This window comes from Trichosurus vulpecula, chromosome 3 (assembly GCF_011100635.1).
Source record: "Trichosurus vulpecula isolate mTriVul1 chromosome 3, mTriVul1.pri, whole genome shotgun sequence".
Taxonomy (NCBI): Eukaryota; Metazoa; Chordata; class Mammalia; order Diprotodontia; family Phalangeridae; genus Trichosurus; species Trichosurus vulpecula.
The window spans coordinates 334,669,091-334,683,397 of record NC_050575.1 but is presented as its reverse complement, the minus strand read 5'-3'; the positions used below and the strand labels follow the sequence as shown (position 1 = coordinate 334,683,397).

The 14,307-nt window shown below is 39.7% G+C and overlaps 2 protein-coding genes across 5 annotated transcripts in view; one reads left to right on the top strand and one right to left on the bottom strand.

The window, feature by feature from the left end:
- The first annotated feature begins 1,578 nt into the window (after positions 1-1,578).
- On the top strand, positions 1,579-5,018 carry LOC118840910 (prolyl-tRNA synthetase associated domain-containing protein 1). Its single transcript, XM_036748284.1, has 2 exons — positions 1,579-1,677; positions 2,876-5,018. Exons 1-2 carry the CDS (start codon positions 1,594-1,596, stop codon positions 3,299-3,301), a joined length of 510 nt encoding a protein of 169 aa, XP_036604179.1. The 5' UTR covers positions 1,579-1,593; the 3' UTR covers positions 3,302-5,018.
- Positions 5,019-10,614: 5,596 nt separating this feature from the next.
- Positions 10,615-14,307, bottom strand: part of CCDC88A (coiled-coil domain containing 88A) — a 163,069-nt gene continuing 159,376 nt past the window's right edge. For all 4 annotated transcript variants that reach the window (XM_036748447.1, XM_036748448.1, XM_036748449.1 and 1 more), the window contains one exon: positions 10,615-14,018. The gene's annotated coding sequence lies outside the window, so the exon portion shown is untranslated. The remainder of the gene's footprint in view (positions 14,019-14,307) is intronic.

Here is a 14,307-nt window from a genome sequence, read left to right as displayed (position 1 = left end):
GCTGTAGGCGAACACCTGTAATAACACTAAGCTTCCTTCCTTTTGAGGGGGAAGTTGCTGCTGGTACCTATTTTTTAAAGGGAATTTAGATATTCAAAAATTCCATGGATGATTGAGCCTTCATTTCCTTGCTTACCTTATAAAACATATAAAAGCTAGCCTGGCCTAACAGAGCTTTTCTCAGAGTATCTGTTAATAGTCCAGACCAGCCCAAGGATGCTTTCCAGGAAAGTCTTCCAAAATCTCTTCAGATACATGGCATTGGTACACAAGGTCTCAGTGATCTTGGGTCTTGTCAACTCAGGGCTACCCTCGTACTTACATATTTTTTTATGTCTGCATGTTCCCCAACAGAATGTAAGCTCTTTCAGGGTAGTAGAATGTTTAATGTTTGTCTTTGTACCTCTGTTACCCAACTTAGTACCTGACTCATAGTAAGTACTTAATAAATGCTTTGAGACAATCCCAAAAGGGCTTATGATGTAAAACATCTGCCTCCAGAAAAAGAACCGATGGAGGCTGAATGTACTGACAGAAGCACATTATTTTTTTCACTTTCCTCTTTTTTTTTTTTTGGAGCGGGGTTCAAGTTTTCTTCCACAAAATGACCAATGTGGAAATATGTTTTACATGATGGGAGAGGAGGAAGGGAGGGATAGTTTGGAACTTAAAGCTTTTAAAAAAACCCGAAAATATTAAAAATAAAGGTTTGCTGATTGCAGAGTTGACCCCCGCCCCTCTTTTTTTCTTTTAGGAGTGATACAGAAAACGAGTGAAGAAAAAACAGAATGACAAAGAATTTCAGTGCATTCTATTGGACACTTCCTCCTCGGGAAAGTTGGCGCCTTAACTCATCTTAAGTAGTGGCCTCTGGCAGTTCCAGGGGCCGGCCTCTACTGTCAGAGGAGGGCGCTCCGAGCTCACACGTGCAGGGGCATCTTCTGCCAAGACGAGAGGGCGCAAAGGCAATCACGTGGTGGAGTGGAGGCAGATCCGGACCTCGTGGATGGTGGGGGCTTCCCTGCGCAATGTCGAATTCCTGGGGAGTGCAGGATTCAGTCTCACAGAGAAAGAAGAGGGGCGTTCCCGCGCACAGGGTTCCTTTTCTAGTAACTCCAAGCTGTAGATTAAATGGGCACTTACTCGGTGTGTTTTTTAATACGCCGGTGGTGCGGCAGGCACTGTGGGTAACGAATGGGCGCTGGCAGAGGGGCCTCGGACAAGGCGGCGCTTGAGACGCGCCTCGAAGACGAAGGGGACAAAGGTGATGAGGAAGAGCACTCTGGGCTGGGATGAGAGCTTGTACAAAGGCCCGGAGGTGGGAGATGGAATCTCCTGGACGAGCAACACGGCAAAAGTCTAAAACGAAGCGTGAAGAGAACCTGTGACGAGTCTAGAAAGAGGCCGCAGCTGACCGAGAAGGTCTTTAAATGCGTGAGAGGCCTCGGAGAGCCACTTTTTGAGAAGGGACAAGACGGACTGGAGGGAGCGCCGCGAGACTGGAAGCGAACGAGGAAGTTCCCGCAGCCTGGGGAGGGCGGGAGGAGGGCAGCCCCGCCCCGCCCCCCGGCCCCGCCCCCGGCGGAAGGCGCCATGGCCGGGCCCGAGCTCCGTGCCGCTCTGCAGGCGCTGCTCCGCGAGCTGGCCATCCCCACCGTGAGCGTGGAGCACCCCGAGGTGAGGACGCTGCGGCGGGGGCGGGCGGGGCTGGGGGGCCCGGGCGGGGAGGCGAACCTCCCCCGGGAGAGGTGGTTGTGCGGCTGGATCTTCCCCACGGCCTACCCGTCGGGGGTCGCAGCTGCTCCACTCTTTGGAGTCGCGGAGAAGTGCGGCCGAAGGGCGGGGCCGGCATCACTTTTATGGATTATCCTTCGGGCCTTTTACCAGCAGGGCCGACTGGCCGTGACCCAGTTTGGGGTTTTCTTGGCAAAGATACCGGAGTGATCGGCCATTTCCTCCTCCAGCTCATGTTACAGATGAGGAAACTGAGGTTAAGGGACTTGCCCAGGGTCACACGGGGTCTATTTGAGCCCCGGCTCTATCCGCTGCGCCACGCGGCTGCCCTTGTGTGAACACAGCAAAAAAGAAAAGGGCCCTTGTCAGTGCGAGGCCTTCAACTGGCACTGCGGTTACTCGGAGGAGGGCTGCAGTGTCCGGAGAAGGACGCTAATAATCTGGTACTAAACTGGACCCTTAAAGCCCCGCCCGGGAGGAGTGACGTGGAAGGGGACCTCCAGCAGCGAACTTCCACAGACCTCCGTTAGGAGCCTGCCGCGCTGAAGGGCGCTGGGCTGGGTGGAGCCCCGCCTTCCAGGGCCGCTTCTCGGCTGTAACGATCTTCAAGTTCGGTCCTAAATTACTCAGATTTGGTAAGAATACACACTTGTACTGTCACTTCAGTCGAATCTGGGCGTGAGCCCTATGGGCGGCTAAGTGGTATGGTGGATAGAGTGCTAGCCAGGAGTCGGGAAGATCCGAGTTAAAATCCAGCCTCAGACATTGACTAGCCTGTGTGACCCTGGGCAAGTCGCTCAAACCTGTTTGCCTCAGTTTGTCTGTGAAGTGAGCTGGAGAAGGAAATGGCAAACCACTCCAGTATCTTTGCTAAAAAAAAATCCCAGAGAGCAGATATTATCCCATAGAGAGCAAAATTAACACAAGCTGTGAGTTCTTGGTGAGGAGGTTGTGATAGTGATGCCGAAGAAAGGGTAAGAAGTGATAAGGACTGAATATGCCACTGTTTGAACTAGGGAAGCATAAAATTCATAGCATGAAGGATTCCTGTTATTGACTGGTTCTGCCCAGTAAGTAGAATGTTTTTATTTTTTTACCGAGCATAAGAGCATAATCTTCTGGTCATGTGATCATTTTATAGGTGTTTACAGTTGAAGAAATGATGCCTCATATCCAACACCTGAAAGGGGCACACAGCAAGAACCTATTTCTTAAAGATAAAAGGAAGAAGACTTACTGGCTGGTAACAGTCCTTCATGATAGGAAGATTAACTTGAATGATCTGGCCAAGCAACTTGGTGTTGGGAGTGGAAATCTGAGGTTTGCTGATGAAATGTCTATGCTAGAAAAACTGAAAGTTGGCCAGGGCTGTGCCACACCTCTGGCTCTCTTCTGTGACCAGGGAGATGTGAAATTTGTTCTGGACTCTGCTTTTCTGGAAGGTGGATACGAAAAGGTGTACTTCCATCCAATGACAAACACAGCCACGATGGGCTTGAGCCCCGATGACTTTCTCACGTTTGTGAAGAAGACTGGGCATGATCCTATAATATTAAAATTTGATTAAACTAATGGGCCAACATTTTGGATAAAATGTAACTTTGGAAGCTGTCAAGAATGCTTAAACTTCCTTTGTTTAAAATTTATCAAAACTGTTGAAAAATGAGTAGTATCCTTAGGCCCAATCGTAAGAAATCTTTGTGGTTTTTATACAACTTTTACAAGTTCATGTGAGACTTAAGAAGGAAACCCTTTTAGTCTAGTCTACAGGCATCACAAAATCCCAGAGTTGGAAGCTCATTTGCTTTTATTCATCATCATTTATTAAGCACTTCCTACATATAAGGCTTTAAACTAAACAGTGGATATAAAGGATTCCCCAAGGAACTTTCAGTTCAGTTTGGTGGGGGGGGGAACACTCATGTACACAAAGTATAGTAACTAGGTAGCATGTGATAGGGGCAAGACCTGAAGCGCTCTAGGGGAAATCTGAGGAGAGAATGCTTTTAGCTGGAAGAGATCAGAGCATACCAAAAAGATGTGGCACCTGAGCTCACTCTTGGGCAATGAAAATGCAAACCTGAGTTTAGGATATAACTAAAGATCAACTTTACCTGGCACATAGTATGTGAAGTGAAATAATGTTAAAAAAGACAAGAAAGGCACACTAACCAGCTGAGTGCCTTAAATGCTAAGCCAAGGCTTCAGTAGTCAGGAAGACTTAATGAAAATTAATTTTTAAGAGTTGTTAGAGCAGGTTGTCCAACCCATACCTGTATAAGACCACCCCCATGTGGCAAAGTGCAATGACTAGGGACTTAGGACACACCCCACTTGAAAAAGCCTCTTCAAAACTTAGAGGAATGGAAGGGTAGGGAGTTAACACAGACACACTTCTCTGAGCCTCAATTCCCTCAAAATAAGGGGTTAATATTATCTTTGGTACCTATTTCGTAGGCTTCTTGTGAAAGTGAAAAAAGTGTAAGTGTTCATTGTCAGGCTACCATGCCTAACAAATGATCATCCAACTTCTGCTGTGTGGTGCAGTGGAGTCAGGAAGCTCCAAGTTCAAATCCAGCTTACTAGTCCTGTGAACCTAGCCAATGTCACTTAATATGTATGCCTTGATTGCCTCAACTGTAAAATGAGGATAATAACAATCCCTACTTTTAAGGTTTTGAGAATCAAATGAGATAATATTTATAAAGTGCTTGGCACAATGCTTTGCACATAAGAGGTGCTATATAAATGCTTATTCCCTTCCCTGTTTGAAAATTTGCAAAAAATTAGAAACCAATTACCTTCAAAGGCAATCCATTTCACTTTTAGATAGCTCTGTCAGGAAGTTTTCTATCAAGCCTAAATTTGCCTCTACAAATTTTTACTGCCTGGTTTTGAATTTGGCAGGCACGCTCGGGTGTGGAGTAGAGAAACGAACAAATCAAATCTTTTCTATATCCCTTAAAATTAACTTAAAGACATCTAAGAATTAGAAAATTTCAGAGTACTTTGCTCTAAATCTTCTCTAGGCTAAACAATCACAGGTTCCTGCAACCAGTTTCTCATCTAGCATCCTGTCCTTTCCTAAAATCTAGGACAGATTCCCTCTGAATATAACTTTTCATTCTTGAAAAGATTGCTCTCCAGTTTTGCTTTACATGTTAATATCACTTCTAAAATAAACCACACTTGGATTTTTTCATCTTTTAAAAAACCGACCGTATATAATCCTCCCAGCCAAAACCCCTCTGTCCCACAGTAAAGAATAGCAACGTAAAAATTCATATTGTGTTTGTATCATTTTAAGTGTTAGTTTACTAACTTACTTGATTACCTTATCAGACTATGGTACTAAAACCTAAGCCAGAAAAACATGAAATTTTGGAGGATGAGGGTAGAGGGAACAGGGAATGAACAAAAAAGTATTTATTACATGTGTGCCTATGCACTGTGCTAAGTTCTGGGGATACAGATATTAAAAAATAGTCCTACGTCCTCAAGAAACATCTGTCCTCCTATTAGACAGCACATATATAGTAGTGGAGACCAGGAAAGGGAGTTTTGGTCTGTGAAGGAGTGGGGGAAGAGATGGTACAATGTTTGATGGTTTTTTTCTGTTAAGGTGGGAGGAGAGATGGTATGATGGACTAGTCAGGTAAGTGGTTTGCATGGGACATAAAGGTGAAGCAGGGTCTGGTATCTTGAGCCAGGAGTAGAGAAAGCGTACTAAATGGGCTAGTCTTCAATATATATCCAGTCCCTAGGTTTGGGACCTAGAGCTGGAACTCCAAAAACGAATGGATTAATTTCCCCTGAACCAATGGCCCTAGAGTCTGAAGAACCTGGGGTGGAGTGCCAGGTCTTTGCTCTGCTGTGGAAGATACTGTTCCTGGTAGAGAGAGATAGGTCGGTGGGGAAAACATTACCTTTTATTTCCCTATAAAAATGAGTTTCCTAGCCTTCTGGCCCAGATTGCCCTGGTTCCACATACTTCTACTCCAGCAAAAATACTAAATTAGTGCCAGATCAAATAAAGATTAAGAAAAAACTGTGGTAGGCAATTTCTTCCATCCCAGAATTGTGTACTAAACCAAGCCAGAATCTCATGGGCAACAAGAAAGGGGGCTGTCAACAAAGCCAGTGCTGGTGCAGGCAAATAACCAGCAGCTTTCCAGCCCGCAAATATATGTAGCTTGGAGGGCTCTTTGTCCAGAGGCAGGTCAGGATAGTGAGAAAGGTGGGGACCTTGAAAGACCTAGGGAGCAGCAGGGGTCAGTGGTATGGCAGCACTTGAAGGTCCCTTTGTCCTGATCCTGAGATGCCACTGAAGGCCCTGAAGATCTAGTACTCTGAACCTCAAAGATCAAAGTGGGCTTCATCTCAGGAACCAAGGAGGGTCAACTACCCCACCCAGTAGTTTAGCAGAAGATGAAGATTAGGCATAAAGTTCAGGAACTGAAGCTGTAGAGATAAGTAAATCAAAGAAAATATCTGCTAAAAAATTAATGATTCCATAATATAGCAAGAAATATTGGAACATCAAAAGATGGAAAAAATAGAAGAAAATTTAAGATATCTGATCTAAAAAGTAACTGACCTGAAAAGTAGGTTGAAGAAAGATAATTTAAAGATTACTGAACTTTCTGAAAAGCATGATGTTTTAGACCTAAGGTTCTTTAAAAAAAAAAAAAAGTGAAGACGGAACTCACTGACCACGTGCTCTAAGAAGCTCCAAAAGTACAAGTGAGGCATGTCACAACCCAAACCCACAGCTTCCACATCAAACAAACAAAACCAAAAAACAAGTATCCAGAAAGGAGGAGTCCAAGTACCAAGTAATCAGTCAGGTTCCTACAGCAGATAGGAGCTACTATTAAAAAAAATTAATAATTAAGTATTTGAGAGAATAACTTGGAATCTAACATTCCCAAAAGGCAAAAGATACGTGCTTACAACCAAGACTAATATCGTGCAAAGTTGAGTATCATCCTACAGATTCTTTAATGGAATAGAAAACTTCCAAACATTTCTGATAAAAAGACCGGAACTATGTAGGGATTTTAAAATATAAACGTAAGTCCAGAGAAACATAAAATTTATTTTTACAATGGAAGGGACTAAATGCTGCTGTAGTGTCAACATTCTAATAGCAGAAGAAGAACCAAGCGTTCTGTCAAAACCTTAATGTTTTCAAAGGGTACTGAAACAGCAGACCTAAGGATGGATTGATTTCTTCTAAAGGTTAGTCAATGAACATTCATTAATGTTTCAGGCACTGTGCAAAGCCCTGGAGATACAAAAAAAGGCAGCCTGCTGTCTAGAGGGAGAAGATATATATTAATGTATGTATACATACAAACAAGCTATAGGATAAATAGAAAATAATGAGTGGGAAGGCACTAGAATTAAGTGTTTGGAAAGGCTTAAGATTTGAAGAAAGTCTGGGAAGCTTCGACCAGGATGTTGGGATGAAGGGGAAAAGCATTCCAAAAAAGGGGAATAGCCAGAAAAAAAATGGTGGGAGTCAAGAGATGAAGAGTCTTGTTTGTAGAACAGCCCAGAAGCCAGTGTCACTGGATCAAATGAGTACCTGGTGGGAAGAAGGTAGAAGACTGGAAAGAAGTGAGGATGGGGGAGGTAAGTTATGAGGGGTTTTGAATAATAAATAGAAGATTTTATATTTGATTCATGAGGTGACAGAAAGCCACTGGAATTTTTATTGGAGGGTGACATAGTTGGACATGCATCTTTAAAAAAATCACTTTGGTGGTTTTAAGAGAGGAAAAGCAGAGTGGCTAATAAGAGGAATACACACTAGTATAGCATGTAGGAAGAATGGGGTAGAACTTGCTATTTCCCATAGATAGGGTACGTGACAAGAGATTTATATAGTGCTTTACTATGTACCTGGCATTGTGCTAAACGCTTTACAATCATCTCGTCTGGTCCTCACAACAACACTGGAAGGTAGGTGCTATTATTATCCCTATTTTAGAGATGAGGAAACTGAGCTACAGAAGTTAAGTGACTTGCCCAGGGTCACACAACTAGTAGGTAAGTGTCTGAGACTAGATTGGAACTCAGGTCTTCCTAATTCCAGGCTCACTGTTCCTCTCACTGAGCCACCTAACTGCCCCTTAATCAGTTTTGAAAGGAAAAATATATAGAATTAGTTTATATTTTCCTCCTTTCGTGCTCAGCTATATATGTAAAAATGCTTTTTTGGGTGTTTAAATGAAAAAAAAATTACCCAAAATGATGTTCTGAGACCAAATATAAAAATCTAATATTTTAAAACAATAGTACTAATGGTTAATAATTATATGAAAAATAGGCCAAACCAAAGACTAACAGTAGAGATGAGCCTATCTTCTGTTAACAAAGGTCCTCCAACCACCATACCCCTCCCAAACATAAACTTAAAAAAGCCTAGGATTAAAACTGCAGCATCAGAAGTCTTCTAATCCAACCCCTTAGAGTTATGACTTGTTTAAGTTAGTAAGAAACAGAACAAGGATTCAAAGGGTAGACCCCTTGATTCCAAGTCTACCACACATTCTGCTACCGTACTGGGTTAAGCGTGGCTCACAAACTGCTTTCTCATACATGAATTGTTTAAGGATTTGAACACCAAGTACACATTCCAATGTTAAAACCAGTGGTCCTGTGTCCATTTCCCTTTGACTGAATAATTGTACCACTAGCTAATCCCATCCCAAAACTTAATGCCGTAATACAGGGATTGAAAGCTGCAGCCTCAGAAACTTGCTAGGATTTATTTTGGCATACAAAGAAATCAGACATACAGAGCTAGCATGTTTTGCATGTTTTGATACTTGGGAATATAGAATATAGCCCTTCTAGTACCAGAAGCAAGATGAAGTGTCAAGTCTACCAAACTTGTTCAGAAGCAGTTGGAACTTGTAGCACATACTGTACAAATCACTAACAGCTGAGATTGGTACCACCTTATTGAAGAGCTCAAAGAACTTGAAACTAGCTGTAAAGGAAGCTTGAAGACAGCTGATGTCACTTGATTTCTTATGACTCCTATTTAATCTGAACCTTAGCCTAAGTGACTGATGAAGAATTCAGGGAGAAGCAGGAGGATGGTCTTAGATGTAGATAGTGTTATTAGTTCTTGAAATCTGTGGTTTCATGTTTTCTGGTTTTGCTATTAAAATCATATTCTAAAACAAGAGGTCTCCTGAGGGAACATTTAGCCATGAATATAAGATCTTGTCCCCATCACAAGGATATGTTAGGAGATTGGATGGGATCATTAATACAACTGATAGAGAGAATAAGGAAATTAAGGAATAATGGGGAAAAGACTTCTACCCTATCAGCTTTAATTTCATCTTGTTCAAATTGTGAAACACAGTAGCCACTCCTCAGACACCATCTTTTCTGTGGTGCTCTGGTCTATTTTCCCCTGAACTTTAGTAGGGAGAGGCAGTGTGGGCTAAGTGGAGAGAGCTAGACTCAGAGACTGAAAAATCTAGTTTAAGTTCCACCTATATATTGGCTATGTGACTACAAAAAAAAAATTCAATGATCTCTCAGTGCCTCAGGCAACTCTAACATTAAATTGAAAAACACCTGCCTATCTCCACTGGCACAGGGAATTTCCATACCAATTCTCCACACCAAGGAAATCAAAGACTGTTCCACACCCATGCCAATTTGTAGTAAGGTAGGTTTTTGGTTCACAGAATCCTCGATAGATCATTGCAGCCTAAATGGGCTGTATTATTAATTGCTCTGACTGCAATGGTAAAAATCACCACAGTGATTAATCAAAAGTGTTAACTGAAAGCTTACCAAGTACCTAGGTACCATGAAAGACCTGAATGACACCATCCCTGCCTTCAAGGAGGCAGCTCAGAGCAACAAAAAGTGTGTTGGATTTGGAGTCAGAGGACCCAGGCAAATCACTTAACCTCTTTGAAACTCAGTTGTCATGTATGTAAAATGTGAAGGTTATACCAGTAATCCCTTTTAGCTATAAATGATTCCAAGCCTTTAAAAAAAGCTGATGATGTATTAGGCTAGGGCAGCTAGGTGGTGCAGTGGATATAATGCTGGGTCTGACGTCAGGAAGGTTCATCTTTCTGTCAAATCTAACCTCAGATACTTACTAGCTATGTGAATCTGGGCAAGTCACTTAACCCTGTTTGCCTCAGTTTCCTCATCTGTAAAATGAGCTGGAGAAGGAAATGGCAAACCACTCCAGTACCTTTGCCAAGAAAACCCCAAATGGGGTCAAAAAGAGTTTGACTGAAAAACAACTGAACAACATATTAGGTTAGAGAAATAATTTTATGAAGCACCATTGATTAGATGGAGTACCTCCATAGGAAGATGATCAGTATCGTGAGGTGACTCAAAATCAGGCTATATGAATATTAGCTGAAGGACCTGGCTATTTAGGCTGAAGAAGAAAAAGACTTAAGGGTTACATAGCAACTCTTTTTAAGAATCTGAAAAGCTGTCATGTAGAAGGATTAGGCTTATTTTATTTGACTCCAGAGGGTGAGACTAGGAGCAATGGGTAGGAATTACAAAGAAGCTTCTGTAGACTAAGTATGACAATTAGAGTTATCCAAAATGAAGATTCTTTATCTCTGAAGACTTCTCCAATGGAGGCTGGATGACTTTTTTCTTAGGGATGTTGTAGAAAGGATTTTGGTTTTAAGTTGGACTAAATGACTGCTAAGATCCCTTCCAAAAATGAGAACTGAATGATATTCATAAACTAGAGATGGTGGTTTCTAACATAAGAAATTTTCAAAATCTTTCTTTAATCATGTTAAAAGCTATTGTTAGGTATTGAGGGATTCAAAGGGACATTTTTGTTGTTCCAAATTGCCACACAGCTAAATTAATTTTAGTTGTTTTAATGATGATCACTAGTTATAAAAAAAATCACTTATATCGTGAGTCTATTTAGTCAATATAGATAACAGAGAACTTCAAAATTAACAATCAAATTTTAAAAGAATACTTAGGTCAAAAAGTAAAATTTCAAGAAATGAATATAAAGAAAAATAAGAAACAGAACAGCAGGATTGATTTCCATAGTGTTCAGCCATCATCAAATGATCAGCTCATTTACCACAACCTCAAATTACCAACAGTGGGTTTTAAAGGAAATGTTACAGAATGTGTATTATTTGATTTGGTATTTAATAACAATTATAAGTACAATGGCAGACATTAAAAGAGAGCCCTTGATAAAGAAAAGACAATTTTAAATAAGAAAGTTTTGTTAAAAGTTGTTATAAGTGCCATTTTACCCATAAGCATTCCTTTTAAGGCATTTCCATTATTGTCAAACTATCTAAGCATGTACAGAAAGGTTTACATTTGACAATGGCCTCCTTTTTTGAACCTGCATTATTATTATTAGTTCCAAACAAAGATTAAAGAAAAGAAAAATACAATTTGGGATTAAATGTAGCCAGAAAAGAAACATCTTTTCATAAGAAGCAACATAAAAATCCTTAAGTCATTTATTACACATGCTCCCCAATGCATTTCCAGTTTGTTTTTTTTGCAACACATTTTTCACTCCTAACAAAGTATTAGCTAACAAAGTATGGGACATGAGAAGTGGCTGCAATTCAATAATGAGCATAATAAATTTTAAAGAGGGTTTTACCATGTCCTGGCATGAAAGGTGCTACATATAAACCTGTTTCATTTAACTCTTTGGTAATTACCAACCCAAAAACTTGGACCAAAAACTTCCACATAAGTGAAACACTATCCAGCAGAATCTTCTGTGGTTACCAGAAATGAGACTATTACCATACATGTTGAATTATTTGTTTTTTATAGGGACTGAGCTGTTGATTCAGGACAAGCAGGCTAGAGGGAAAAATGTCATTTCAGATTCTAGTAGAGCAGATTTGCAAATTGGCTGAGAAAGATTGTGTATGACAAAAAGTCATTTTAGGGAAAAAATGGGAAATTTTTGTGGCTGTTACCTCCATTGAATTTCACCTCCCCTTTTCTAAAGGGAACAAAGGGAGCATCAAGTGCACCAAGTAAAACTATTTAGGGATCATCTCGATGTTTCCCCTTGGTTTCTTCCTCCCAAGCTACTCTTTTAGGTTTAACTCCCAGCCTACTTAAATAGTACTATTTGGACTGCCCTTAAGCTCTTTCCACTTCTAAGGCTTAAGTAACTTAGAAGGATCCCTCTTTTAGACTATTAATGTTGCAGGAAGGTCATGTGATTAATGGACCCCTTTGTTGGGCCACCTCCAACTTATCACATGGCAAATTTCAATGATGGCCCCAGGACATGTGCTATTTGCCAAACAGATGCAATTTGATAGAAATCTAAGTTTCTTTTAATTGAATGTATTTAACTAAAATGTAACTTTTACTTTTATTTTCAAATCTATTACTTGTAATGAAATTTATGTATTTATTACATATAAGTTTCTTGAGATTGGGCTCATTTGCTCTTTCAGTCTAAGAAGCCATTAAAGATTTTGGTCATCTAATGATGTAAAAACAATTTTTTGAAAGCCCACAGAATAGTTTTGAAACACGTCTCTTGGACAGTTTCATGTTTTAGAACAATTCTTTATGTTTACATAGCACCTTTCATCCAAGGGCATCAGAGTTGTTTTAACTTTACAATATCATATAGTAGCAAATACGTTTGTTTTAGGAATGGAAAAATCAAAACCAAGTAAAAGTGGCATTAAGGACAGACCCAAGTTACCAAACATCACGCTGTCTCTCTATATTGGAATTTGGGTTTCTCTGAGAGTAAACAGTATGTAAGTACAATATCATTAGTGGCAGTCACACAACAAAAAAGAGACTTTTCGTATGACTGCTAGATTAGAAATGAAACAAACAGTTCAAAAACCACATAAATACATCAAATACGTAAATATCTCAAAAATGTCTTTGTAGCTGATACTGAGAGCCTAAGAAGTAAACTGCTAACATTAAAAAAAACTTACTTCCCATTTGAAACTTGTATGAATGTTAAGAAACTCTCTATAAATGTAGACTGAGGTTGAATAATCAATTCCCATTAATAGACATTTTCATTTCTGTATTAAGAAAATAAAATTGATATTAATATAAAATGGGAATTACTACAAAGTCCACATATATTTCCCTGGGTTAACTAAATTTATTCTTTTGTGCTTCCTGCAGATGTTTAGGGTAACAAATGCATACAAATATTTCAAAAGTACCAATAATAGTTATCAATTTTAATATAAGGTTACAAAGGACAAAAAAGTCTTATTAATAAATGATCTCAATAATTAAATGGGTTCCTGGCAAAATGCTGATCATATGAAATTATTTACATTGTCTTTTGCCATAAGAAAACCTCTTAAGCAATAGTCAGCTCTCATGTAAAAAGAACAAAAACCAAAAACCCTCAATATCAAAGAAAGAAAATGAGTTTAAATATTTAGAGTAAGACAGCTTTATCCTGGGAATGCCATTTGCTGGGGGGAGTAAGGGTATGGGGGAGAAGGAAGGGAAACCACCTTAAAAGTTCCAGAAAATCACTCATTAACTGGCTTACATCCACATCCACGTATGTTTGCTTAGTGTTCCTTAATGATGAATGGTGAACATGGAAAGCATATGAATTTCAGTGCTAATTTTTAATAACTCCTGTTTTATTATAGAGTTCTCAGACATGTCTTCTCATAAACAATTTTTCTCGTAGTATGCACCAAAATAATTGGAAGGATTTTTAAAAGAGTAACATCATGCAGTCTGCCAACCAAAAATAGGCAGTGACATGCCAATTTTTTTTTTGTACCTGGATATATAGTACAATCCACAAAATACAATAGCATTATTTCAGATTTACAGAACTAAATATAAACGGCTAGATTTGGGCTAATTAGCAGAAGCATTAAGCAATCAATGGCTAAATTCATGAACAAATGATGAAAGTAGATTGTTCTTGGAGTAATTTCTTGAAACAATAAAACACTTGGTTCTCGGGGAGAAGAGAACTGTCCTTTATTCAGTAGATCTTAATAGTTCAAAGTGCTATAAGTCCTAAGACCTTCTAAAAATTTTGGCAGTTGATTCCGGTAGTACTCCTTGATTCAAGGAAGGAAGAAAGGAAGGTTTGCATTTCTTGCCTGCTCTACTCACGAAGGATTGTTAAAAGTTCCCTTAAAGTTTTTTTTGTTTGTTTGTTTTAAATGACTTCTACAGTTGGCTGTCTTGTTACTTCAGAAATAAAGGCTTCATACTGAGATACTGAAGGACACTTTCTCTCTCTGTTTAGTTAAAAGGTAGAAAGAAGAAAGAAAATATGAGAAAAGCTTAAAGGTTTCAAGAGATCTACAATACAGAATAGGTACTGAAGAACTAGCAGCATGCACCAGACAAATTTTTATAAGGATAAGAAAGTGACAGAATACCAGACACAATTTTTCCTAGAAGAGCTTAAAAATATCAAACCTTTGAAATATATACTACTTTACCAAAATTACCAATGTGTTCTTCCAATAATTATACTTTGTTTTTGAAAACAAATTTCCCCCTCTGGTTGAAAGAAAAAGGCAC

What these genes read in the sequence shown, in the direction of transcription:
- LOC118840910 (XM_036748284.1), top strand. Translation starts at nt 1,594, where the DNA reads ATGGCCGGGCCCGAGCTCCGTGCCGCTCTGCAGGCGCTGCTCCGCGAG. An exon ending in TGAGCGTGGAGCACCCCGAG is followed by an intron (nt 1,678 to 2,875) that starts GTGAGGACGCTG and finishes ATCATTTTATAG; the next exon opens with GTGTTTACAGTTGAAGAAAT.